The sequence below is a fragment of the Xiphophorus couchianus genome, chromosome 4, assembly GCF_001444195.1.
Source record: "Xiphophorus couchianus chromosome 4, X_couchianus-1.0, whole genome shotgun sequence".
Classification (NCBI taxonomy): domain Eukaryota; kingdom Metazoa; phylum Chordata; class Actinopteri; order Cyprinodontiformes; family Poeciliidae; genus Xiphophorus; species Xiphophorus couchianus.
In genome coordinates, this window is record NC_040231.1 from 23,175,262 (window position 1) to 23,201,755 (window position 26,494).

Below are 26,494 nucleotides of genomic sequence, written 5' to 3' on the forward strand. Positions count from 1 at the left end.
ACATGTCCATTAAATTACTTTAGTCATCTGAGCAGTAATTAGTCACACAATTAATTGTTAGTCGTTTATTTTGACTTTTATTGACAACTCAAAAGGGGGACCATCACATTGTTGCAGAAATTAATAGAAGAAATGCCAAAACAGTTTATTTCAACAAAATTTATTTATGAACAATTTAAAGAGGAGACAATTGTATAACATAACATACATTTAAAACTTAAACTAATTTACTAATTCAGAACCAACTAAGTAGCATTTGAAGCAAAGCTTACAAAACAATATTGTGAAAGGCTTCTCAGTCAAGTTACCAAAAACAGCAGATACAACACATTCAAACAGCCACCCTGCGTCTCATCTTCCATACAGATATCTCCGGCTTTCAAAAGCCTCGAAACTCAGTCCCTCCTGTTCGCCCGACCGGATGATGGATCCTCTGAACCTGCAAATCCATTGTTTCTTTTTTTTCCTCCCTTTTCTCTATCCTGTGACAGCAGAGCAGGTCTTCCAAGAGTCGGGTTTCACTGGATCTACTTTCTGAAGCGCTTGAATAGTGGGTGAACGCTCTTGCTCCCCGCAGAGGCTTTGTTGCTCCTGCTTTGATATTCCATGTAGACCGTGTCGTCTGCACCCGACATGGAGCTCATGGTGCCCACTCGCCGGGAAAACTGATGAGAAACGAAGGAATATTAGAGTCATTAACAGCTGAAATCAAGACTTGTTCCTACAACAATGTGCGAGAATTTTTACCGCATCATTGTATGCTGGGTGTATTACTTTCACAGCACTCTTAAAAAACGCCAGAGTAGCCTGCAACCCTTTCTGAATTTCCAGCTCTTAATCTTTGTCAGAACAACAAATGCACCCAAACATCCTCACCATTGACTGAACGTGTATTTTAAAAATTAGACTTTATCAGTACTAGAAAAATATAAGACCTGCCGTAAGCTTTCAGACTAAATCCAGTCTTTTTCTACATTTTTCTTCATCAAGTAGACATTTTAGGCAATAGGGACAACATATAGAAAATATGCATTTCTAAAAGCAACAAGGAAATTGTTTGCTTAAGTACTTTGTCTCCTCTGGGTTTAGTGAAAGACCTTACCTGTGGTCGTGCTCCCACTTCGCCTGCTACTACTTCCTCCTCAGCATCCAGGTCTGAAGCAGCGAGCACCTTCTGCAGCAGCTGCTGCTGTTCCTCTCTGCTGGAGAACATCAGGTCCTCTTCCTCCATACCTGCTAACTTTGTAATTACCTGTCAAACAAAAATAAAACGAGAACATTTACACATGGGACAATGTTGCATGCACTGACTAAAGCCTTAATTTATATTGCTGCAAATCTTAAATGTTTAACTTTCCAACCTTTTAACAAACTGTTGTTAGTTTTTAGAAGTAATAGTAGAAAATTGTTTCCCATAGATCAGCGCATCAACATATTAATACTTTATATATTTTAGGCCTGATTTGGATTGAAGAAGCCTGTCATAGAAACAATGTTTTTTTTTTTTTTAAAGTTTATTTTGAAACCATAAATCTTTTCTTTTAAACCTAATTTAAAACTATAACCACAAGAAATGGTATGGTAAATGGTAAATAAAATATCTGCATAAAAAAACAGAATGTCTGTGTCAGATGTCATGAGTGCACTTAATTCGATTAGAATGATCACACTAAGCAGAGGGCTTGTAAGGTTGAATCCTACGAGCTTTAAGCCACTAGTCTGAATGGATACTTCAGGAGATGTGTAAATCACCTTAATCCAATTGATGTTACCCAATCCGGATTACATGAGAGAACTCAACGTAAACATGGCAACAATTGTGTCCTCATTTCACCTTTTGGCCAGGTACTTGGGATTGGCTAGCGTCTAAATCAATTAAGCTCTGACTCGACTTGAGGACCTGCTCAGACTTTTATTGTCTCTTCCAGACCATTTGAGTTCTGCAGACTCATGCTGTTATATTTGTTAGAAGAGCCTCTTTCCTGTCAGCATGAACATCCATTTTTGAATTGACTGAGTCAACCCTAAGTAGAGAAGTGAATGCAATCATAATACACCAGACCAGCTGCTTGTTAAAATCTCAAACAGGCAGGAGAGCCGTAGTTTGAACATGTTGGCTATTTAAGTGGCTCTCAAGTTTCTTGACAGTATTACAGGGAGCTCTGTAATAAATCAACAATATTCTTTTATGTTGTTGAATTTTGCTCATAATGTATCTTTTGCAAAACTGAGATTTTTCAAAGCAACCCTCCGACAAATCTGAAGATGAACGAACTCGAAAGGTTTAATAGCTCCCATCTGTTTGATTCAGTGGGTGTTTCTCTAACTGTGGACTAATGTTCATGCCTCTCCTGATTTCTCTTTAGCTGTACAGTTTTATTGCTGTGTCTATGTGTGTATACAGCAGGCAACTGAGATCAGGTCACAAGCCAGGACTCGTTTGTGCAACTGTTATTGCTGTTCTGTGTTTGACATTAACAAAAAGTGAAAGTTTAGTGCACTAAAAATCAGGTACAGCTGTAAGTTATAACAGCCAACACGCATGTTCACAAGCTGACATAATACTGGCAAACTACGAGAGAAAAAAAATCTCTCAGAAAAAAAATAACGTCTTATGTCTTAATAGACCTCTTCTCCACTTAATTCTCTTGTTTGCTCCATAACTGAAGCCTGCATGAAATCAGAACCACGCCAGCGATGTTAAAATAAAGACTATGAAAAGCACTCTAAAGGCCGAGGCTTACCGGCCTGAAAAGTACAATTTATTTTTAATATAAAATTCTCATTATGAAACTAGGATTGTAGAAATTTACACAATGTTGTTTATTTAAAAAGCACATTTCTCCAACAGAAGGGCAAAGAGCAAAGAAACCACCAAATACTTTGGTTCCTGCAGAGTACCTGCTCCTTAAATAGAAAACTGTGAACACTTCTCCTTGCCCAGCTAAACTCTGAACTACACAAAATAATGGTATGTCAGCTCAATAAGCACTGCTCCTCATCCTCCTTATAACAGGATGAAGGAGGATCTCTGATTGGATAAGTATCTGTACTGGGACTAAGGCTGGAGTCCCTGGAAACTGTGGTGGAGAGGAGGACACTGAAGAAGGTTCTGTCTATTATGGACAATAATCAGCACCCTCTCCACAGTGGACAGACAGCGGAGCACCTTCTCACATAGGCTGCTCCAGCTCTGCTGTCGTAGGGACAGATACAGGAAATCCTTCCTGCCACATGCCATCTCACTGTACAATAAAAGCTAAATCATTGTTCTGCACTAATCAGTCCAATTTTGCACAACTGCACTGTGGCACACTTGCTGTACATATATTTACATATACATATCTCCATTTTTTGAATCTTTGCAAGGACTGCTCTTAAGTTGCTTTTTATATTAACAGCATTTTATATTTTTACAATTTATAGCATTTTATATCTTATTTTTTATTTTATCTACAACTACTACTCAGTGGTAGTTGTTATTGTGTCTTGTCTCTATGCTGTAACTGCAAAGTAATTTCCCTGCTGGGATGAATAAAGTACTTCTATTTTAGATATTATCTGACTTTCTACATCATTAAACTTTAAAAAAATTATTTCGATCCTCTGTGTTTGTCAAGTACTTTTATATAAATAAAATGTATTTGTATACTTGCTAGCTAAAGGTGCAATCTTTTATTGATGTATTTGACATTATAATGATATTTTAAAAAAAGACCCAGATCCATCAAAATCATCATTTGTCCTGGTGTTAACATGAGTGAGACGGGGTCAAATTACTAAAAGGCTGCAGCTCTGGACATACCTTGAAGCTGTATCCCTGATCCACAAGGAATCTCTGCCTCTTTGTGGAATAAGCCATTTCCTGGGTGTCCTGAGAGACCAGGGAATAAAAGTATGCATTGTACTCCTCAGCCACCATTCCTAAACGGGGAGAGAATGATGATGAATGACTGTTTACGGGTGACAGTGGATTTAACAATTGTGACACGTCAAGCAAAAATAATCTGAGAGGCAGACAGGACAGGCTAACCTTTCTTGGCTCTTAAGACTCTGCCAAGTCTCTGTGCCTCCTGTCTGCGCGAGCCACCATGGGAGGAGATCTGGATCAGAACATTGGCTTCTGGCAAGTCGAAAGAAGTGTCTCCAACCTGTCCAGATAATCAGACACGTACTTTAATAGAAGCAGACAATCAAAAATAATCCAATCTACTAACTTGAATGGAAAAATAAAAATATAAAAAGCAAAGTTTATTTGTCTATCAATCACTTTATCAAGTCTATTTGTGTAGCACATCTCAGCAAGAAGGCAGTTCAAAGTCCTTTATACCATAAAAACACAAACATACAAAATCACAGAACAAAGTCAACAATTGAAAAAATTACATTTTGTCAAGTTCCTTCGTTATATCAGAATGCTGATTAATGTTTCATTTATAATGTTTCAAAAGAAACTCTAAACAGGTGGGTTTTTAGTCTAGATTTAAAGGCATTCAGTGTTTCGGCTGTTTTGCTGTTTTCTGGAAGTTCATTCCAGATTTGTAGTGCGTACAAGCTGAATGCTGCTTCTCCATGTTTGGTTCTGGTTCTGGTGATGCAGACCAGACCAGAACCAGAAGACCTGAGTGGTCTAGAAGATTGATACGACAACAGATATTTAATGTATTCTGGTGTCATTCAGTGGCTTATAAACTAACAAAAGTATCTTAAAGTCTATTCACTGAGCTTCAGGGAGGCAGTGCAAGTACATTAGAACTGGGATGATCTGCTCTGTTTTCCTGGGTTTAGTAGGAGTGTGAGCAACAGCGTTCTGGATCAGCTGGAGCTGTCTGATTAAAGTTTTAGACAAGCTTGAGAAGACACTGCTGCAGTAATAAGTGTGACTAAAGATAAATAGATGGATGAGTTTCTCTAGATCTGAAGGTGACATTAGTCTTTTAATTCAAGAAATATTCTTCACTTGGGAAAAGGCGATAGAAGGCTGACTTTTTAACTGTTTTTATGTGTCTGAAAGTTCAGGTCTCAGTCCATCACTACACCCAGATTTGAAGCCTGGCCGCTAGTTTCAAGCTGTAATAACTAAAGCTGCATGCTGAGCCTTGATCGTTCCTCTTAAGGTGCAAAGATTAAAACTAAGTTTTGACAAAAATTAAATTATTACTTGGTACTCAGATGTGCAAAAAGTATTTATCCATTCAAAATTCGTCAGTAAGGTAAAAAAAAAAAAACAGGAACTTTGGTCAAAAGAATTAGTAGAAATGTGGATCTAATCTGATGGGATTTAGGCTGTAGTTATATGGACAGTAGAAAGAGAGAAAGACGCCTGGCAATTTCTGAGGGAGCAGAACCTGAACATAGTTGCTGCTGAATTGCTATGCACTGAAATTTTCAACCTTCTGTGATTTAGAGCCTTGAAATGGTTATTTTTAATTACACAGCATATGGCTGGGGGTAAGCAAGCCATAATAACATATTTGGGTTTTTTTTACAACAAAATTTAGTTGGAGAAATTAGATTACAGTATCAAAAAGCCTTTACAACTCTTCTAAGAGTTTAATTAATAAAGCTTTTCCTACAGAAATGACAGACGCAATGTTAGGTTAAAAAGAAGGCCAAGAAAATTTGAGCCATTTAGGTGGTTATATAGAGATTTAAGAACAACAAACTATAGATTGGTTGTTATGTTTTCATGACTATTTAGTTTGGATTATCCTTAATAGTACTACAGTTTTCCATATCATGTGGTATTCATTTCAAAATGTATCTGCCAAAGCTATTTCAGTACAGCTGGTTATTTTGTAAAATTATTTTAAATAACAGATTATTAGCAGTAACAAAAGGTGGTCTTCCTTTTACTATGTGTGATCTTTTAGCAGCTACTGTACTTAGAAGGTATTTGCAGAGTGACTGACCCCATCCAGGTGATACTTTAAGCCTAATTTGCTTCCTAATAATTGAATCTCGTGTAGTGCTCACTTTAATTTAATTTACATACTAAATTTAGCATTTTCATGATAATGTCTCAGCACACACAACTACCCAAAGTGACCTGCCAGTGGGGAACAACCGCAGCAAAAGCATTAGGTGCTAAATATATTCAAATCTATTTAAAAGACCCAATTAGATCAGGTGCAACAGCTCCAGCAAGTGTAAAATACGTTATGGTTAGGCTTGTTAGGGTTTTAAAGGACACAAGCGGTAAGATGTTTTTAGAAAGTTCTGCAGGGTAGAAAGGAACACCCCTGCTCTGATGCAGTTAGTAGCTCATTGCACCAATGTGGAGCCAGAAATAAGAACGACGTAAACTCAGACTGCCTTTTGAGCAACCTTGGCAGCACCAGATCACGCTCTTGAGAGAAACACCGACTAAGCATTGCTTGCACATGCTTAGTCACCGTGCAGATGAGAGTGAGCTGTGAGATAAATAATATTTAAATATCATTAATGTAATTTTATCTATTTATTGATCACATAAAGAGAAAAGTTCAGCAGAGCTTTTAAGAGACAACAAATGTAAAGAAAATTTGCATCTTTTAGTGTCTGCCAGCTAATTTCAGTTCATAGACGCAGCAAAGATTTTAAGATGAGTTTTACCTTAGAGATGAAAATGGTGTTGATCTTTGGATTGTGTTTAAAGTTCTGCAAAATCTGCATTCGTTCCCCTTGAGAAGTGGGACCATAGATGAAAGGCCTTGAGAGAAAACATAAAACAAGACATATAAAACTAAGTGACGAGGCAGATTAATGCAACAATTAAAATCAGTTTTTCGTAAGAAACAAACTTGTTGAGCCGAATGGCGTATTCCTTCAAGGCAAAGACGTTGTCAGCAAAGACGATAATCTTGTCATTGCGCCGCTCATGGAAGCGGATGAGAAACTGGCAGGCCCGAAACTTGTTGGGGTTCATCGTGTACAGCAGAATGCGCTTCTTTGTCTTAATGGCCACGTACTCTCTGTAAAACTCCGGGGACATCGGGCACCACACCTGAAACACAGGCACAGGTACGCCTCTTTAGTTTTGAAAGACATTCCTGCATGAGATAATGAAGCCATCTGCATCTGCTTACTGTATAATAACTAAATATCTGCCACTGCAGTTCGAAGTCACTCAGTAACACTGAAATTTATTGCTGCTCAATCTGAAAATTAGCAGATTTTTGGAGATTAATCATAAGTAGCATTTGTCATCATTTAAAAGTGTGACCCTAACGATACAAACAATGCAAAACTAGCTCTTCATAATTATGTTTTGTTGAAAAAAAGAACATGGGAGTCATGATGTGGAAACTAAAGCAAAACCACCGATATATGACTTTTATGTTATTGCTTAAGTCTGCTAATTAAGGTCAAAATAGTAATAAATACAGTATATTACAAATTATTGTAACTGTGTTAATCAGTATCATATAAAGTGACTTCTTCCTGCCTTATTTTCATGTTAATTTTCTGGCATCTTTACAGGCAAACTTCAAGAAATGCCAAGAATGTACCTGTATTAACTGATCACACTGAGTTCACATCTAAACCTTATCAGCACAATTTATAGGGTTTAAAAATAAACTTAATGGGCCACCAAGACTATTTGATAGAAACTCAAAGTTTAGCGTTTATCTGACTATACTGTCATGTGTGTTTACCTCTGCACACTGAACTTTGGCGATATAACCGTTGTTCTGCAGCTCCATCCAGTTGGCTTCATACAGTTTAGGACCAATAAGGAAGTTGAGATCCACAATCTTGTCGTCTTCCCTCACCAGTGTGGCGGTGAGTCCCAGTTTGCAATGGGCCTGGACGATGGTCAGGACACGTCGAAACATCTTTGCTACAGAAAAAAACGACACTTGTTTGTGAAAGTGTTCAATATACAGCACTGCCTGTCCTCTTAAAATGAAACGCACTAAGGACTCACCAGGGATGGTGTGGACCTCATCCAGGATCATAAGTCCCCACTCCTGCGACCGCATCCATTCCATGACCTTCTCTGCCTCCCAGGATCGCTTGGTGGTGTGACCCAACATGGAGTAGGTGCTGATGGCCACTGAGCAGCCAATGGGCTTGTCCTTGGCGTCGGAGGTGAAGCGGCAGATCTGGGAGTCGTCGATGGTGGACCACATCTTGAACTGGGCCTTCCACTGCTCCACAGAGACAGAGGAGTTACCCAGCACCAGGCACCGTTTACGCACGGTGCACGCGGCGGTCACACCCACCAGAGATTTGCCTGCTCCTGCAAGTAATAAAAAGTGAAACCAGACAGTAGATATAAGCAACATGAAACTAAAACATTATTTATGCTTGAACAAAATGGCCACTCAACGTTTTGTCATCTCGACTCTTACCGCAGGGCAGCACTATCACTCCCGATCGTGCTCGGCCGTTTCCAAACATCTTGCGCAGGCTCTTCTCCTGGTAGGGCCGCAGCACGGCGGTGGGCTTCAGGTCAATGTTGATGTCAGGGTTGACGGTGTCATTTCGAAAGTCGTACTCAGCTAGGAGGGGGTACTCCAGCTGAATACAACGCTTCTGCAGCTCCTCTATCATTTCCTGCATTACATCAGGCGACGCTACAGTGACAGAGTTCAGAGTAGGATGCATTCCCTTTTGTTGCATGACAAAAGTATTACCTGGCGAATTTCAAAAGACACCGTCTGAGTCTCCTCTTCCTCTTCTTCCTCTTTATCCATCTGCTCATAGTAGCTGAAGATGTCCTCGGGGACCTGCTGGTTCGAGGTTTGTCCATCGATGGGCTGCTGTGAGGTGGAGGTACCTCCTTTGTCCTGGACAGCCTTAGAAATCTGCCAGGGAAATAAGATGAGGTACATTCTGGAGTAATTTGACAGGCTATAGCAGCAATAGCAGCAAACATTCAATTTTGATTTGAAAAAAAACGTAGTCCTGATTTGCTTACCGCTGACTTGCTGTGGATGACCTCAGTAATGAGCTCAGGGTCCGATCCGTCGGCACCGCGCAGGCGACATTCACGGATCAAGTTGTCCTGCAGGAGATGCTGGATGACATCAGGGAAAGCACTTTCTACAAAATACCTGGGAATGTGAGGAGGAAAGAGAGACAAATAGCACTGAAGCAATGAATAACAAAGAGAAAAAAGGTAGAATTATCTTAACTGATTTCACCTGTTGTGCTTAAGCACGAGCTTGACTTTCCCATAGCTCACAGTGCAAAGCTGAGAGAGAAAGGTTGATTAGAATGTGAATGAATGAGCAACACAATGAAGCTGAAAAATCGATAAAAACTACTTCATTGTCCTACTTTGATAAACTGCACAATGCCATCCGGTACAGATGTTTTGCTGAGCTTCTGCAGGTACTCCACGATATCTGAAGTCTGCAGCCCCACACTGACCGCTGCGTAGAGCGAGTACGCGGTCAGCTTGTACTCATGAACGTGGTTAGGTCTGCACACAGGCTCTGCGATGGCCACTAAGAAATCCTGAGCATACTTATACACCGGAGAGAACGCTTCCAGAAAGATGTGTCCATCTGGAGCCTGGAGGGATTAGAAAGACAAAATCACATGCACAAATATGGATTAAAGACGGAAAAGAGGTCAACAGCAACGGAGCTTCTTACCACCCAGAGTGGGCGTGAAGAATGGTCTTTCTTGAGCTGCATCTGAGTGCGGTAGTCTTTGGCTCCATACTCGTCGAGCTTTGTCCCAGACTCGTCCACCTGCTTTCCTGCAGCAGCTGGTATGGCTTCCTGAGGCTCGCTGCCGGTCACGTCATCTTCATCATCTTCCTCCTCATAGTAACGTTTCTTGGATTTCTTCTCTGCACCATGACAAGCAGAAAAAAAAAAATTACAAACTACTAGGAAATATAAATTATCCTAGTTTCAAATATAAAAATATCGATAGTTGGTGGTTGAGCAAATTTATCCAAAAAGCCTAATGTTCTTTGTCTGATGAATGTCCACTGGATGCTCCTGTGTTCTTTTAATAGAAAGAAGTATTTAAACTTTACATGTTTTTATTGTTATAACCACAAAGCTCAGTTTATTTTATTGGGATTTTCTGTTACATTCCAGCATAAATTAATGTGTAATTGTGAACTGGAAGGAAAATTCTACATTTATTATTATTATTATTTATTTTTTGGTGTCTTTATTTCCAAAAAGGTCAGTTTTTCAGATTGCATGACTAATACTTGTCCTGTCACATGACGGTCTGACCTGAGCTATGGATCTCTACAGCTTGTTCAGGATTACCGCAGTCCTCTTGCCTGTTTATCCAATTAATGCTTTAATTACCCAAGCTGATAGTTTAGGTGGATGGATTGATAAAAAAAAGTGCTCTGTAACATAATCAAAACTTGGGATCGAAGTTTTAAAACCTATCCCTCCTCTTAAACTGCTCCCCAACCTTTTTCTGCCTGCTGTGTTCCTTGTTCCCTAACATTTCCAACAAACTTCTGATGCCTTCAGAAGACCAGCTGAATTTTACTAGCAACGAATCACTCACAGTGTACTTTGTTTACTATAATTTGTTCAAATCTAAAAGCAGTTAGTACCGGTTAGGTTTTGGGCATCAGAGTAAGTGGGCTGAATAAAAGGGAATACCAGACTTTTGAGAATCTTTTAATAAAGCAAAGTAGCAAATTAGAAAACCGTGTATTATGTTTTCCCACTTCAAAAGTCATGTATTGTGTTCTTCGTATTGGTCTATCACACCAATTTCCCCCAAAATATATTCAAACGTGTGGATCACAACATTTCAAGGGGTGTGAATACTTTTTCAAGGTAGCGGAATATGTCTTTATGCGCTTGCATAGTGTTGGTTTTATTTAAATGTTCTCATTTTAGGCAATAGTTTGTCCTTAGCATCGGCACAAAAATTTAAATGGTAAACGGTTTGTCCTTTATAGCGCTTTTTCAAGCGCAGAGGACCCCAAAGCGCTTCACACTAAAATCATTAATTTGTTTTAATGTCTTTTGTGTTTCTAAAGCATCATGTTTACAGTTAAACACAATCATAATAATAACAGATAGGAAACAATATTGGAAACATATAGGTCTCCATATACTGTATCACTACAGCTAACAAATATACAGTGAAATAACAATTTACGCTTAAGGACCGAACTAAATTATTGCCAGACATGAATTGTTATGATAGTTAGCTCCCAATGGCTAGCTAACTAAAGTACCACAACCCATCAGCAACCTACCTCTATCTCCTTTATCCCTTTTGCCCATTTTAAAAAGATTAAACGGGCAAAAGAGTAAAAACCACTCAAAAAATTATTAGAAGTAACTCATTTTTCTGTTGAAACGTTACTGAGATGGACTTGACTTATGAATTTAATGTAGAAAAAGGAGAATTAAAGTACCACTGAAGCATCTTCCGGTCTTCGGTTTCAAAATAAAATCTATGCTTACATTAACGGCCTTTTACTGCCCTCCACTGTACAGTTTCATATTGCAATCACCGAGAGGAAGCGGGGGTTTATACGAGTTACCAGCAACTAAAAACAAGTTCCAGTAGAACGGAGCATAGCTTATCCAGGTCATCCTCACAGCTGCTGCGTGATGAAATATACAACTTCCCCGAGGTTTGTGTATTTTTTGCGTAGAAGCCCCTGGTAGGAGCGGAATTGAGTGTCTCTTGCTGAGAATCACTCCATGCCAAATCCATGACTAATCACAAGCGTCTGATTATAGTTCATTCCCAGATTGAAATAAAACGAAATGAGATCGGATTTGTCCACTATTACTATTGTCCACTAATAATAATAATAATAATAATAATAATAATAATAATAATAATAATAATATCATTATTATTATTATTATTATTATTATTATAAATAAACGGCATTTTGTTCTGCTGCAGTGAATATGCAATGAATATATCGTGGTCAGGTCACGACTTAATAATTATTATCATTAATATTGATAATTAGTTTAGTTTAGTTTAAAAATTATTATCACTTTTTTTTATTATTACTATTTTCATCTAGCTGAGGAAATTTTATTATACTTATTATTTCCTTTGTCAGAAAGGATATCGGACATTGAAAATACTGTGATAAATTACAGCTGGAAAAGGGGTATGATTACATAAGTTATACTTCATCATACTCCTTTTCACACTCATAATAACCGATGTGATGTGTTGTTTTTTTTGTGGTTTTTTTAAAGAAATATATTATGTACTTTGTGTCGTTTACACTGTCGGTGAAAGGTTTGTCTAAACTAAACTAAACTAAACTAAACTAAACTAATTATCAATATTAATGATAATAATTATTACGTCGTGACCTGACCACGATATATTCATTGCATATTCACTGCAGCAGAACAAAATGCCGTTTATTTTAATTTTGTGTGCTTTTACTTTGCACCTACTTCCGGTTTTACCACGTTGGTGGTTGTTCACTTAACGAGAAATCCTGTCGTTCCGGTGTTTACTTCCTGTGTGAAAGGTTACAAATATTTCCCGAAGCATAGGTCTGTTTTTTGTGAGACTGACTTCTTATTTGAACAAAAACAGAAACAGCTGCATCAAATATGTCTTCTGATAAATTAATTGGGCCTGCTTTACCGCCGTTGTTTAGAAAGGATGGATCTGAAAGCGACGAGAGTGAAAATGATTGTAAGAAACAGATATTTAGTTTTGAGCGATCAACAACATGCTTCCGTTTTTTTTATTATTATTCCAGCTGTTGTGTTTTCTCTTTACGCCCTGCAGTCGCTGGTCCCGCGCTGCCTCCCGGTTATAAGCGGGGGGAGCCGTCCGGTTCTTCGGATGAGAGTGAGCCGGAGGTGGCGTTCAAAAGATCCAGGACTGGAGAAGCTGCAGAGTGGGTGGCCACGATAATGTTTGATCATGGAAAGTGATCCAACAAGCACAACAGTAACATGTGTGTCTATACAGGGTGACCAAAGATGATGATGATGATAATGATGATGATGGTTTCTTTGGACCAGCTTTGCCACCAGGATTTAAAAAACAAAGTTCACCAGAAAGGTGAGCAAAAACATCTTGTATTACTTTAGGCACCTTTAAAGAAAATGTGTTAAATAATATTTACATTAAGGTGTGACAAAAAGCTTCAAAAGAAGAAATCTGTAAAGGAGCTGAAAGGCCTAAGTTAGATGAATGTGTGTTATTTCCTCAGACCCCCTGTGCTGGGACCAGCTTTGCCCCCCGGGTTCCACAGAGCAGCATCTGACAGCGATGATGGGGAAGACGGAGAGGGCTTCCCAGGGCCTGCGCTGCCCCCAGGATACCAGGCCGAGTGTTCCAGCAGTGAAGGAGAGGACGAGGATGTGATTGGGCCCATGCCCGCCAAAGGGCCCATTCAAGACTCAGTGGCTCTCGAATTTGAACGAAGAGCACTAAGGATGAAAGAGAAGCTCACTGGGGAGGTTGTCCTTCTCCCATATAATATGACCTTTAGGCTTTTATCATTTATAAATTGTCATTTCTAAATAAATTTCCCCTGCTCTCTCTGATTTTTATGTACTTAGGAGGCCCCTGAGGTGGTGTCTAGAGAAACATGGATGACGGAGCTCCCACCAGAACTGCAGCACATTGGTTTAGGGGCTCGAACCTTCAAGAAGAGGTCAGGTCCAGAGAACAATGATCGATCGATTTGGACGGACACACCGGCAGACAGGGAGCGCAAGGCCCAGGTAGTTTTTTAAATTTTAAATATTTTACCATTTGTAGTAGTTTCTAGTAGTGTTCAATTTAACTCTTGGTCGGATCCCAAAAAGTTATGTTTACCAACAGGAACGACTTGAAAGAAAGAAAACTGGCGAGGCAAAGAATGATAGAGTCCCACAGGTTTCTCGAAGGGACGTAGAAATGGCAGAAAAAGTATCAAAATATAATGTAAGAATCTGTTCTCTATTATTACAAAATACCCCCCTTTACAGTACCTATTAGAGGCATTCATACCTCTTGAAGTTTTTCGCATTTTCTCACATTAAGTGATACCTTTCTTGTTTTCAAGGACTCCAAACGGGGTGAGTCTCTCATGAGTTTACACTCAAAGAAGCTGAAGGAAAAAGCCAAAGAGACAGCGGACAAGCCAGTGGAGAGGAGGCCGTTTGATAGAGACGAAGACCTGCAGGTGAATCGCTTTGATGAGGCCCAGAAACAGCGGCTGCTGAAGAAATCTCAGGAACTGAACACGCGTTTCTCACACAGCAAAGATCGAATGTTTCTGTAGCATTTTGTTAGAATTGATCAAAATTCATGTTGCTTTCTGGCTGTTGTATGAGGTTGTGACCATACTTTTGTAAAGGACAACTGACTTAAGCTATTGTAAAAACAAAACAAAAAAAACATGTGTGGTGAAGTTTGCATACTTTTAAGAAGGTTTTTAGGACTGGTAATATGTACAAATGTTCAGATTTATTTTTCCGTCTTATAACTTGTTTGTGGATACCAGATACCCATAAAGCATAAAGGGCATTTCTGAAATTTTGTTTATTTATATCCATTCTGTCACACTATTGGTGACTGTATTTTTGTTTGATGTTTTTATTCTGGATTTATAAGAATCCGTTCACAGTTGTGAATGCAACAGAGTGACAAATGGTGTTAAATGAAAGCTGGATCTCTGATCTCTGCATAAATAAATCTTTTTTTAATAGTATGTAATAAACCCTGCCAAATTAGCAGCATGACATTTATGGATATTATTTTTTGGTACATGTAAATAGGAGGGGCTGCATGGTGGCATAGTTAATAGTAGCACTATTGCTTACAGCATGAAGTCTCTGGGTTCAAATCCAGGCCTGGTATTCTTCTGCATGGAGCATGTATGTTTTCTCATGCATGTGTGGGTTCTCTCTGGGTATTCCAGCTTCCTTCCACAGACTACACATATAACTCTTGAGTTAATCGATCACTCTAAATTGCCCTGCGGTATGAGTGTGTTTGTACTGTGTGTGTCTCTGTATTTGCCCTGTGATGGACTGCTAATCTGCCTCTTCCACTAGCCCCACCACAACTTTGAAAGGATCGGCAGGTAAATGGATTGATGGATGTAAATAGTAAAAACAAAGAAATTCTGAAAGAAACAAAATCATTTTTAATGTGAGTTTATTTTGAATAGGAAATTAAAACTACAAAAATGGCATTAAAAAAAACAACAAATCACCAGAACCAGATTATACTAGATTGTAACCAGATTATACTCCTAGTAAAAGTGACCTGTGTACATTTTTATATCAGTACGTTTCATTTGTAAAACAGCTTGGACGTTTTTCATGTGTCTGGTTAAGCTTTTGCAAAACTTTTTTTATAGATTGAATAAACTTTTATCCCAAAACAATGACTGAATAATCTTATTCCTATTTTTTAATTCATATTTTCTTACATGAAAACGAGGAAGCGAAAACTGGAAAGACCCATCAGAGCTTCCGTACTCACTACTTATCCTATTTCTGTTGCGTACGCGTGTGGCAGTTATTATAGTAAGCTAGCATTATTTTACAGCATGTCAGAGAAAGGAGAAGTAGATTTAACAGGTGCCAAGCAGAATACTGGTGTTTGGCTCGTAAAGGTGAGTATATGCCAGCCACAAGCAAGTTCATAAATGAGCTAAAGACTAATTATTAAAGATAGCAGAAGCTAAATGTTAGCTTAGCCTATTAGCGCTACATGTTATTAACAGACAACATACTAGCATTGCAAAAAATAAAGCTCTGCCCTAATAAAAAATAAGCTTAGATAATAAAAGACTAATTACGTGAAAGCTTTAAATTGTATTGTGTGTTCATTGTTACAGTGGACTTTACACGTTACCATGGCAATTAAGAATTTACAGTTTAATTAATGCGTTCATCTGGATGAGCTGTGTTGTTTGCTTCATGTAATGTTTTTGTTGAAAGCTTAATTTAACAAGATCTTCGTTTTGAAGATTACATTCAAAATGATGAAGCCACGTTCATTATTTTAATGTGATTGATTTAGTAAAACATAAGTTAAAAGCCTCAAAATATGAAGTAGGGATGTTTAAAGACTTTATTACTGTATCTAAGCCTAATAGAGTGAAATACTTGTTTTGCATACCTTTATAAGAAGGATTAATTGCTGATGAAGACGCTAAATTGAACTACTCTGGGTTTCACTTATTCAACTGAATTCAACCAGAATTTGAAAACTAAAGTGCGCCTCAAACCAATAGTCATAATTTCTTAACTCAGATTTTCCATTTGAACAAAAGGGGGCATATATACACATTTAATTGTACCACATAAGTTGCAAAAAAAAAGAAAAAAATCATCTTGGTTGATAAACACTCGTTTTTGGTTTTTGATTTTGCAGGTGCCGAAGTACCTCTCTCAGCAATGGGCAAAAGCTACAGGAAGAGGCGAGGTCGGGAAAATCAGAATTTGCAAGTATGTGAAATTAGGCTTCTGTCTGCAAGGCATGCAAATGTGTGTGCTAGGGATTTTTCTGCAAGCTTCTTATGGAAGCTTTTCCACTATATCCCAACCAGAAAATGCTTTATAGGAAACAATGCTGTTTATTGTTGTTGTTGTTGTTGTTATTATTATTCTCAGATACAATAACTCCTGAAAGCACAGTGGCATAGACAAGTGCAGGAAGAAAGAAGATTGGCACTTACTAAGTAGATAGGAAATTAAAACTGAAATATGTAGACGGGCTTTTATGATGCCATAAGCGATGCATATCTCCTTGCCAATATAGCTCAGTGAAATATTGTCTTTTGCTTTTATTTTAAAGAAAAGGAAACCAAGGAAAACCAGAGGTAAGTGATGTTTTATAGAACTATGCAGCATCCAACAAATGCATACGTAACACATAATGTACAATACAGACTTTTATCATTTCCTTCTTGACAATCAAAAGTAAGAATGATTGTAGTCGAATTAAAAGGTGACGCAATGCTTTTGCCAAGAATAAGTTCACAAATTGTGATTTTATACCTGGGTGTACACATCATTAATCTGTATTTCTACAACTCTTCAGATAAATCAGTCATATTTCTGTGTACATTTTGCAATCTCGAGTTTAACACCTTTAAATAAGAGACTAGCTAAAAATAAAATGAAATAAGAACTGAATAAAAACTATTTGTTCAGTTCTTAGTGGTCTCAAAACTCCCACATGGCTGCTCTCCACAGGTGTCTTTCACTTTAAATGAAGAGCTGACTACCATCGAAGGCATCGAGGACAAGACGGTGTCTGCACCTCGCGAACATCCTTTCACCATGCAGTCCGTGGGGGGTCAGATGCTTGCGGTCTTCACGGAGACTTCATCCGGTGAGTTTCCAATACAGAATGATTACTTGCATGGCAATATGAGACACTCGGTTAATACTCAATCATTCTTAGATTTCTGTGATGTAAAACATCTTCGCTGGTGAAGGCATCCATTCTGCTACCTGTGCATTCTTGCTCTATACGTCTTTCCCCTGCTTGTACTCCTCGCCTCCATGTGCCGAGAACAGACTTTTTCTTGAGTGAGATGTTGTCCACATTAGTGAAACTGTACATACCAGTAACGTACCGCATACAGTGGATAAGTGAACACTCAAAAGAAAACAATCATCATAGTCTGTATCTTGTCTGCTTTGTGTCTTGTTTTGGTGAGAGTTGCCGTGTCTTTGTTTGATAATGTGTCATTTATTGGGTTTTGATTCACTTTTTAAGTCTACTCAGAGTAAAAGGAGTGGCTTTATTGTGGGAACTGTTGCAATGTCACTGTTTTGGTGAATCAGCACAAATCATCACTCAATGTGTGGAGTTTATTTAATTTCTGCATGGGCTTCCGTGGTTTAAGTCTGGGCTTCAAATGCCTTCCCCCCCGACCCCTGCGAATGTTTTCAGGTTTGGTTTTATGTGCTTTTGGTGCTAATGGACTTGTGCTGCAGTTGTTTCTTTGACTGCAAACATCTGTGTCCATCTGTGTGTGATGGGCTGCACTGAAACACTGTAGAGGCTAAACACAGGTTGAACAATAAACATTTTAATACCACGTGGATCTTCTGTTTTTAAACTTTACTATATATTTTTAGAGCCTATAAAACAGACATAAACCTTCATCACTTTCTAGCTCTGCATAAAGCCTTTTTGAAATTCAGTTAATCAAATAAGCCTCTGTGCAGCCCTTTGGGTGTGTATCGGCGCTGATACACAGTGTCTGTTGCTTGCTTGCGTTAAGGTCTCTCTGGCTTCTGCTTGTTGGAAAATATGCAATGACGCTGTGTGATTTAACATTTTCGTGTGGGACTAAACCCTGGCTATGGCTCTTATTGTTTAATCCCCTCCTCCCCTCGTTCTGCATCCCCCTGTGTTTTCATGTGTACCATCCCTCCCTTCCTGTAGGCCAGTCAGAAGAAAGATCTGATGGCAGCAGCTCAGGTTCGGGGACAGGTCCAGGTGAGTCCTCCATTTTTGCAGAAAGTGAGAGCTCTATGAAAGGAGTGGCGATCTTTAGAAACGTTTGGAAGTTGTGGCGTTGCATCATGAAGCCATATAGAGACAACACTGGAGCTTGGAATATTTTTATGGTGGTAACATTTAGACTCTTCTGAAGCAGAACAAAGTCTTTATCCTAAAGAATTGTTGGACATACACTTGTGTTAATGGTCCCCACATTTTGATTTTGGTTGTGGTCAGAAATCAGTCCAAATGTCAAATATGACTCATTGTGAGCAGGTTACAGTTCTGTGTGATGGTCGGTGAAGTTGTGGAAATCTTATAGAAAACTGTTTGTTTTGGACATTAGTAAAATGTTGTCATTGACTTGATGTGTGCTTTTCCTTCCAAACAGATTTTACTTATATAATTTTACTTTTATAAAAAATTATGGAAACCTCTTGAATATTTAGCTCTATGCTAAGAAATATTCATATGTCTTTTTTTATTGCTAGAACAGAAAATAAGTCAATTGTACTTGAATAACAAAAATCCACATTCGTCATCTTTTGTTTACTTATTAAATAAATGACAAATATGGATTTTGCAGCTGGGGAAAAAGGTAGAGCATCCTACCCTCTTATTGTTAGTCTTGTCCCCTGGTAGAAATATCTTCAGTGAAAAACTTATTTAGCCAACTAACAGCTTTTACCATTTATATGAGGAAAGTTTACCTCACAAAGATGAGTGAGGGGTGTCTTGTAGCATCTCAATGGAACCAAGAGGTGGACTTTTACTGGGCTCAGGAGCTTTCAGTTTCAAAATTGTTAACCAGTCATTGGTTGACTAATTAGTATGTTTGGGTAATTTTCATCCTGCAGTTCTGGTTATTTTTTTTTTTTTGTTTTTTACAGATGGCCTCACTTTTACTTCAGACATCCTTTGATACACTGTAGAACTGATTTTGTATTCTGTGATGGTGATTCTGGCCTGGCCCTACTGCAGCTCTTCCACTGCCATGTTTCACAGCTGATAAGAGTAAACAAACCGGGACATGACTAAATAACACAGCTTTCATTCATGTTAAATACACATCAGTGGAACTTAAAAATGGCTCCAGTATTGCAAGTGATGTAGTGAACAGATGACAAGGTTTACAAGCCTTGCTGCATAGGCTGGTGTGAGGCCATCTAGTACTTATTGCAACTTTAATCACATTTTTTACTTCAGTCTGATTTTTTTTGTGTTTTTTGTGCAAGTTGCAAAAGAACCTTCTGTTCTTAACACCCCGTCCTTTCTGTTTCCTGAACTTTGACTAAAACATTTTTAAACTAATTAATTCTGTTTGTTTCTAGTCAACATTTGACATAACTTTGCCGTTTTTCAGATAAAATAGCCTTGGAGGGAGTGGTGGTGCAGAGAGCAGAATGCAGACCTGCTGTTAGTGAAAGCTACATGAAATTAAAGCGGTGAGTATATTTTCTTCAGATTACACAAGGGTTAAAAAGCTAATCCATTCAACAAACCTTTGCAGTTTTCTGTGAATTTGAGGTGTGTTTGCATTGTGCATGTCATCATATCTTCCAGGCTACAAATTGAAGAGTCTTCCAAACCAGCGAGGTTGTCACAGCAGTTGTTGAAGCCTGTCACCACCAACTACAAACCTGTAGCCAACCACGACTACAATGTAAAAAAGAAAAAATTCTTTTTTTTTTCTCGTTGTTCATTTCGTTTATCTGCACGAATTTTCAGGCCTCATGTAGAAATATATTCACTTTTTGCAAAACATGCGAGTTTATGTCTGGTAACTGAGCTCTGCTTACTTTTGCTGCAGCGTGAATACGAGCGGAAAAAGAAAGAGGAAGGCAAGAGAGCGAGATCTGACAAACAGCAGGTGCTGGACATGTTGTTTTCTGCGTTTGAGAAGCACCAGTACTACAACATCAAAGACCTGGTAGACATCACCAAACAGCCTGTGGTGAGAACACGACAGAAAAAATTATATTATTAAGCCATTAATGCTGAGGGATTTTAAAGAATCTTGTTTGTCCAGAAGATTCCTTTTATGGAAACGAACAAATGTTGCAGCCTGTTAAAAGATTTATTTTTGACTGTTTTCTATATTTGGTTTTCTTCACAGACATACCTGAAGGAAATCTTGCGTGACATTGGCATCTACAATGTAAAGGGAACACACAAGAACACCTGGGAACTCAAGCCGGAGTACAGACATTACCAGGCAGAGGAAAAAACTGATGAATAGGTTTTTTTAAAATTTGTAAATCCTTGTATTGTCACACAGGTTGTGACTTTGAGTTCCTATTTCTTTACGCTAGGATTCAACATGGGAAGCAGTGAGAAGAGGTTTTTTGTTACAGTTTCTGCACACACGACCCTCAGCTTGACTTCCATTAGAGAACTGTAACAATGCTTAGCAATTTGGGGATTTATTTCTAGGCTGCCTTTGATGCCTTTTTTGTATAATATGTAAAATTGTAGTGTTTTGACTGCGAGCAATTAAGTATGTAGGATGTGGCAGGTAAATATTTTTATCCAAATGTGATTTGGATGGAACAAATCTTCTGCACTGGAGGTTTTACTGGGTTTTAAGTGTTTTACATTTGATTTATGTAATAAAGTTGTCAGTGGAGCTATTTTGCCTTATGCGAGTGATAAACAGCACAACATTAGACCTCTGGAAACAAGAGGCGTAATGCCAGGTACATCTCAAAATAATAATGTGAAGAAATTTAAAATTTTTTGTCACTTATTTCTAAAAGTAAAACTTGATTAAAGATTGAACTATTTCAAACATTTATTTCTTGTAATCTTGGTGATTATAACTTTGAGCTAATAAAACCCTAAAGTCAGTGTCTCTCAAATTTACAACATTGTGAAAAGTCTTAATTAACTAATGTAACATACCTGCAAAGTAACACAAGCTCATGTTTTTGCTGAACCAGAGTGCTGTAGAAAGTTAAGTGGAAGGAAAAGTGAGGTAGAGAAAAAAATTCAACAGCGATAACATTGTACATTCAGGCTTGCACTGAGGAGCCATCCTCAGCAGAGCCACTGGCTGATGCAGGCACTCATACAAGTGCAGGCCCTTCCCAAGCATCAAGTATAAACTGTGTGCACAATAGTTGCCAAGTTAGTATTTTACTTGTCATATTTTCAAATGCCAAACTTGAATGCATAATGGATTTAAGCATACAGGTTATGTATACCTGTAGAGTGAGGGTGTGCATAATTATGCAGCTTCTCTTCTTTAGGGCCAAAGAACAAGGGAAGCAATTGAGACCTTGTGGGCAGTTCTTAAATGAAAAGCTGTGTTTGCAGCTGTCAGCAAATTAAAACCATGACAAACTTAATGAATGAAGGGCTTATCACAATTATGGATCAAGGAGGCTTATACTGGTCACTGATTTTTGTCAAATGTTCAGTGGAAGGTTTGGGCCCAATTTTCACTTAAGAGATGCAAGAAAGTTAATGTTTATGTAGTTTAACAATTATGCACAATAATTGTGCAGATATAGATAAGCCAAACCCTCACTTAAAGCAATTTGGATTAAGAGAGCAGTTGTTGGTGATTAATGAAAATCAAAGGCTTGCAAAATTGTGCACAAAGTATTAATGTGCACCCATTTCGGAGGCCTGACTTATACACACTTCTATAACTCTAGAAGACAATTTTAGGCTATCATTTTAAGCCATGAAATTACAAGGAAAAGGCTTGAAAATAGGTCACTAAAATTAATCTTTACAAGTTTCACAATATTTTTGAGATACATCTGTATACACACCAGGTTCATCAAAGATGTCAGTTTGAATCTTACACTTATACAGGCATCTCCAGATATTTCAATTGCTTTGTGACATTTAAAAACAAGCAAATATAAAGCTTTATGTTATATATATAAAAAAGGATGTTTATTGGATAATTGTAAAATTTGAGCCATTTCTCTATGACAATTGACTAAACTGATGCTATATGAAATGAGCTAAAGATAAATCAGAATGAAAACACATTTAGGGATTTGTAATTTTTTATTACAAAAGCATGAAAACACACACATACAAAAAAAATCAGTCTTCAGAATGATGGAGACGATAAACCCCAAGCGACGAAGGGCGACTATAGAAAAGCCTCACCTGTTCCCTGCAAGAGAAATCATTTTCAGTGAATGCATGAAGCAAATGGTCATCTTCCTGCAGCGAGCTCAGGAACATTCAACTCAATCATTTCTGCGACTGGTCATGTTTACACATTGGAAGTTGAATTTCTCCAAAATGCGTAGTCATTTACTGCAGTTGGATGAAATGTCTAAATTTTTAGTACTTGCGTCATGCCCAGCAGGTTTAAATGTACTCCTCAATCTAATCTGGCTACTGTAACATTTAACAGTCAGAAAACATGAGGAAGGCTCAGTTTAGCATCGCTGTGCAAACCAAGAAGCCAAAGAAAACTGCTTCAGGTCTATCAGTGGATGCAAATCCAAATCTCAAATACATTCATTTGTGCTCACCTGCCATTATACGCGGCTCACTGCTGCCGTTAAACGCCACCTCAACGCAACCTTAAAACAAGGGAAAGAGCAAAAAGCATGAAGACCTGAAACCCATGGAAAGTATACCCATGGAGTTTATAGTACAGAAACAGCAAAGTATGTAGTTTGTTTTCCCCTCTTCAATCTGAGGCACCATTGAAAACAGGCACGCAGAAAGCGCAGGGACGTTTACTGTTGCATCTGAAATAATAAAACCCAGCATCTCTCACAACAGAGAGCCCAGGCTGTCAAAGATGCACGTCGTAACCAGCCAATCAAAAATAAAGAGTCTCAGTAATCAACAAAACCCCATATACTTACAAAAATGACTGTTGCTCTTCTGAGATCACCCATTGCATATTTTGCTGAATCTAAGCATGATGCTTGAATAGCCTGCTTCAGTCACCTAGCAGGTCAATGAACTAAAGCCAGAGACACAGCCATCATCCAAAATCTGGTCCGAAGAAATCATCCAATGAAATGTGATTAGCTGGGGGGTAAAAGAAAAAAAAGAGCATTTACATTATACACATAAGAAACACCTGAGGGTTGATTACTGTAACTTATGGGTGATTTAAGTGGATGTGAAGTTGCTATAGTCTGCAGCAACTGTTCAGGAAACAGTCCACCCCACCCAAAAAAAACCTTACAAATCTCTCACTACATACTTTTATAGTGACAATTGCATATGTATGGAGCAGATTAAATGCTGTACAAGTTTATGTACTGCGGAAAAGTTATTTGCCTTGAGCAGATTGGGAGGTTCATTAAGGCAATCATCTTTACAGTAATTACAGGAAGCTACCTCAAATCGACACATTATTGGTTTAAAAACCCACCACTCCAAGCTAACAAACTGACATTAGCCAAAACGTGATATTCAGGTACAATTTCGCAGCGTTTATTTAATTACCAGGACCGAACATGTCTTGTTAGTTTCCTACAATGTGGAGCTAGCTACTGTCCACGTGGTTGCTGGTTAGTGAAATAAAAACTCACCATCACTGTCAAAAGACTTTCCTATTTGGGGAAAAGAACTGTTCGGAAATACTTACCGAGCAACTCGACATGTGAAGTAACTAGACTGATAATCTTGTAAAACATTGTTAACTCCTGCTGACTTCTCACAGCGACCAGCTACAGAAAAGGAAGCTACGGCGCTTAGCTTCCAGCTTTTATAGGTTGCTGGTTGGTGCTCGTTTCGCCCCCTTGTGGACGAAAAGAAACATTTTATTAACGCCACCGCCCCCTGGTGTTCACAGAAGGGGTTGCAGTTCAAGCTCGCTTTTTACTGACTTACTTACTTACTTGATTATCTGATTGTTATGATAATTTTGTGGTAGGTTAATCATATATTAACATTTGTAATAGCGATAATGTGCAGCAGTAGTGATATAAACAGCAGTCGTTAATGATCAAATAATATGTTTCAAGTGAAAACATGAAAGTCTGGTAATATAAATAATATATTTTAAAAAATAAATAAATGCTTACGCCAAATTCAGATCACGAGGCACACATGCCTGCGCAGGAGACGCGCTCCCGCCTCCCTTGATCATTTTGTGAGAGCGCATCACACTCTTTAATTGGACTCCGCCAGCCAGCGAAAGTAGTCTCTCTGCTGCTTCCCATGGTTATATATGAAGGCATGCTGGCATCCAGGAAGACTTAAATAAAGGTAACCATAGCTCTCATTGTACAAGAGGACTGTTTGTGTGTAATATCTCTGTTATGTTTTCCATCCGTGAGCGAAAATAACCTTTTTTCTTAAAACAAAAAACAAAAGACGGTAATGGTCTCAAAATACTCTACAAGAAACACAACGAGTAGAGTTCCCTGAAATAATATGCTCGAATCTAATGTGTGGCTTTTTGTTTCTTTTAAAGGCGGTACAGACCAGAGAAGGACTCCAGCTATGTTCAGAGCAGTGTTCGGGAATAAGAAGGAAGGAGGAGGGAAAAAAGGAGACAAAAAGAGCCAGAAAAATGCAGGTAAGAGTAAAACTACTGATGCACTAAAAGTTGAAGAGAAACTTGGCATGTGTACAAATGCACTGCAATTTCCAAGTCTTTCTTCTGTTGGATTTTCATGCTGAATCTAGTATTCAGCTAAGAAAATATATTTGTAAATTGTAAAAGTTCTTGTTTTATTTGCTGACAATATTCAGGTTCTCTCCTCCTGGGTGAGGCAAATGGAGCCATTTCAATTAGCCTAATTCATCAGTGTGTTCTGTCCTTCACACGGTGTCCCGCTGATTTTATTTTAAGTGTGTCAGTCAAAGTTGGATTGGGCTAGGCAAACATTATGACCTACTAAACGAAATCCAAAAGAATTTGTGAGTGGCTATACAAAGCAGATAAGGTTAATCTGCAGAGATGCTGCAGACACTGAATGTTTTGTTGTGCTGTCAGTGAATTAGCAGCTCGCATCTTTAGCATGCTCTGGAAGCCCTATGTATTTTTCAGGGGCTGAACTTGTCAACTTGCAGCAGTACAGAGAAGATTTCAGCATGCACGGCGAAGATACATGAACATAAGTAGAGCTCAGTATTTGAGCAACCATGTTGCTCATTAATATTTAATATTGCGCTGCTCTGGGAAGCAAAGAACAGAGAGGAGGACAGAGAACTGTGTCAGTCTCATTAAATTCATATAGTGAGTTTACAGTACGCGCTGGCATGACTCTAATCTTTTGAAAAAAGACCACTTCATCTCGTCTTATCTCTAGTGATCTTGTAGATTTACAATAACTTATTTATAGCATATCTTTCTAGTTTACTCATCACACTAATGGCTTACCAAAGACTGATTTATTACAAAACTACCCGCACCATTTTAACATTTTATTTATAAATTTTAAGAAGAATTTAGAGTGTTGCTTGATGTCATTTCAAAGTTTCAAGCCTAGGCTTAGATGCTTCTGTTGCAGTCAACATTATAATGTTACCATTATGAACGGATATACGAGCAGGAAGGAGAGATATGGCCATCTTCCTGGTCAAAGTTCTGACTGATCTACACTTTTTCCCCATCTATTCCATGCAGGCGTCGAGGTGCACATGCCCTGCATTCAGCAAAGAGGCAGCGGCCAGCGTGCCACTCACCACCACGGCCGTAATGGCAGCCATTTAAATCGGAAGAGATTGACTAAAGGCGTGTCCATTTCTTTACCATCCTCCCCGCTTCTCCCTCGCCAGGGCGACATAGTTTCCTCCCAGTCCTGCGTCAAGTTCCAAGGTGGGTCGCTTTAAAGTAATCAACACAAAGCAACGTCTGAGTGATAAAGAGCTGCGCGTGAGGGATTAGCCGTAAAGGGAGCAAGATGCTTTTGCATGGCTCCACTTTGTTAAGCAGGGAGCTTCAGTGCGTTCAGTTGTTCCATACGTGACAGAAAGCACAAGTGCAGGTCCTCCGGGCCCCAAAAACGCGAGACAGATTGTCAGAGTTAATAATTCAGAGAAACAACTGAAGGCAATGCCCCCCAATTAGGTTGCTCAATGTCAAGGCATCTTATTGTTTTGGATCTGTACACTAAATAATCTGGGAATTGATGAGAGTACTCAAAGCAAATACAGTTTTGGCTATAGT

General features: G+C 38.6%; 4 protein-coding genes, 1 long non-coding RNA gene and 2 other non-coding genes across 9 annotated transcripts in view; 3 read left to right on the plus strand and 4 right to left on the minus strand.

Moving 5' to 3' along the window:
- Positions 1-54: 54 nt before the first annotated feature.
- Positions 55-11,348, minus strand: ercc3 (excision repair cross-complementation group 3). Its single transcript, XM_028014134.1, has 15 exons — positions 11,183-11,348; positions 9,588-9,787; positions 9,268-9,504; positions 9,132-9,181; positions 8,906-9,041; positions 8,622-8,792; positions 8,337-8,541; positions 7,910-8,224; positions 7,638-7,822; positions 6,783-6,985; positions 6,595-6,691; positions 4,034-4,151; positions 3,806-3,924; positions 1,103-1,252; positions 55-665 (listed from the first exon to the last, which is right to left on the minus strand). The coding sequence occupies exons 1-15, from the start codon at positions 11,208-11,210 to the stop codon at positions 528-530; spliced, it is 2,352 nt and encodes a 783-aa protein (XP_027869935.1). The 5' UTR covers positions 11,211-11,348; the 3' UTR covers positions 55-527.
- A 1,067-nt stretch (positions 11,349-12,415) lies between these two features.
- gpalpp1 (GPALPP motifs containing 1) lies at positions 12,416-15,304 on the plus strand. The gene is made up of 7 exons (XM_028013770.1): positions 12,416-12,609; positions 12,706-12,817; positions 12,892-12,984; positions 13,136-13,385; positions 13,488-13,652; positions 13,753-13,854; positions 13,976-15,304. The coding sequence occupies exons 1-7, from the start codon at positions 12,525-12,527 to the stop codon at positions 14,192-14,194; spliced, it is 1,026 nt and encodes a 341-aa protein (XP_027869571.1). The 5' UTR covers positions 12,416-12,524; the 3' UTR covers positions 14,195-15,304.
- A 75-nt stretch (positions 15,305-15,379) lies between these two features.
- gtf2f2a (general transcription factor IIF, polypeptide 2a) lies at positions 15,380-21,176 on the plus strand. Of its 2 annotated transcripts, XM_028013771.1 has the most exons (9): positions 15,380-15,535; positions 16,300-16,373; positions 16,723-16,747; positions 17,124-17,262; positions 18,328-18,381; positions 19,748-19,829; positions 19,948-20,047; positions 20,195-20,338; positions 20,501-21,176. In XM_028013771.1, exons 1-9 carry the CDS (start codon positions 15,470-15,472, stop codon positions 20,621-20,623), a joined length of 807 nt encoding a protein of 268 aa, XP_027869572.1. In that variant the 5' UTR covers positions 15,380-15,469; the 3' UTR covers positions 20,624-21,176. The 2 variants fall into 2 exon arrangements, with proteins under 2 accessions (XP_027869572.1, XP_027869573.1); XM_028013772.1 differs by lacking the exon at positions 18,328-18,381.
- Positions 21,177-22,388: 1,212 nt separating this feature from the next.
- LOC114142471 (uncharacterized) lies at positions 22,389-24,100 on the minus strand. The gene is made up of 4 exons (XR_003595021.1): positions 23,963-24,100; positions 23,229-23,397; positions 22,887-22,937; positions 22,389-22,519 (listed from the first exon to the last, which is right to left on the minus strand). It is a non-coding gene; the product is annotated as an uncharacterized LOC114142471 (long non-coding RNA).
- On the minus strand, positions 22,722-22,853 carry LOC114143807 (small nucleolar RNA SNORA31). The gene has a single exon (XR_003595324.1). It is a non-coding gene; the product is annotated as a small nucleolar RNA SNORA31 (small nucleolar RNA).
- LOC114143808 (small nucleolar RNA SNORA31) lies at positions 23,032-23,167 on the minus strand. Its single transcript, XR_003595325.1, has one exon. It is a non-coding gene; the product is annotated as a small nucleolar RNA SNORA31 (small nucleolar RNA).
- A 381-nt stretch (positions 24,101-24,481) lies between the features above and the next one.
- LOC114142467 (protein TANC1-like) overlaps positions 24,482-26,494 on the plus strand; it is a 39,929-nt gene continuing 37,916 nt past the window's right edge. For both annotated transcript variants that reach the window (XM_028013763.1, XM_028013765.1), the window contains exons 1-3: positions 24,482-24,585; positions 24,794-24,898; positions 25,952-26,143. In XM_028013763.1, coding sequence (XP_027869564.1) covers positions 24,823-24,898; positions 25,952-26,143 — 268 coding nt within the window. In that variant the 5' untranslated portion in view covers positions 24,482-24,585; positions 24,794-24,822. The remainder of the gene's footprint in view (positions 24,586-24,793; positions 24,899-25,951; positions 26,144-26,494) is intronic.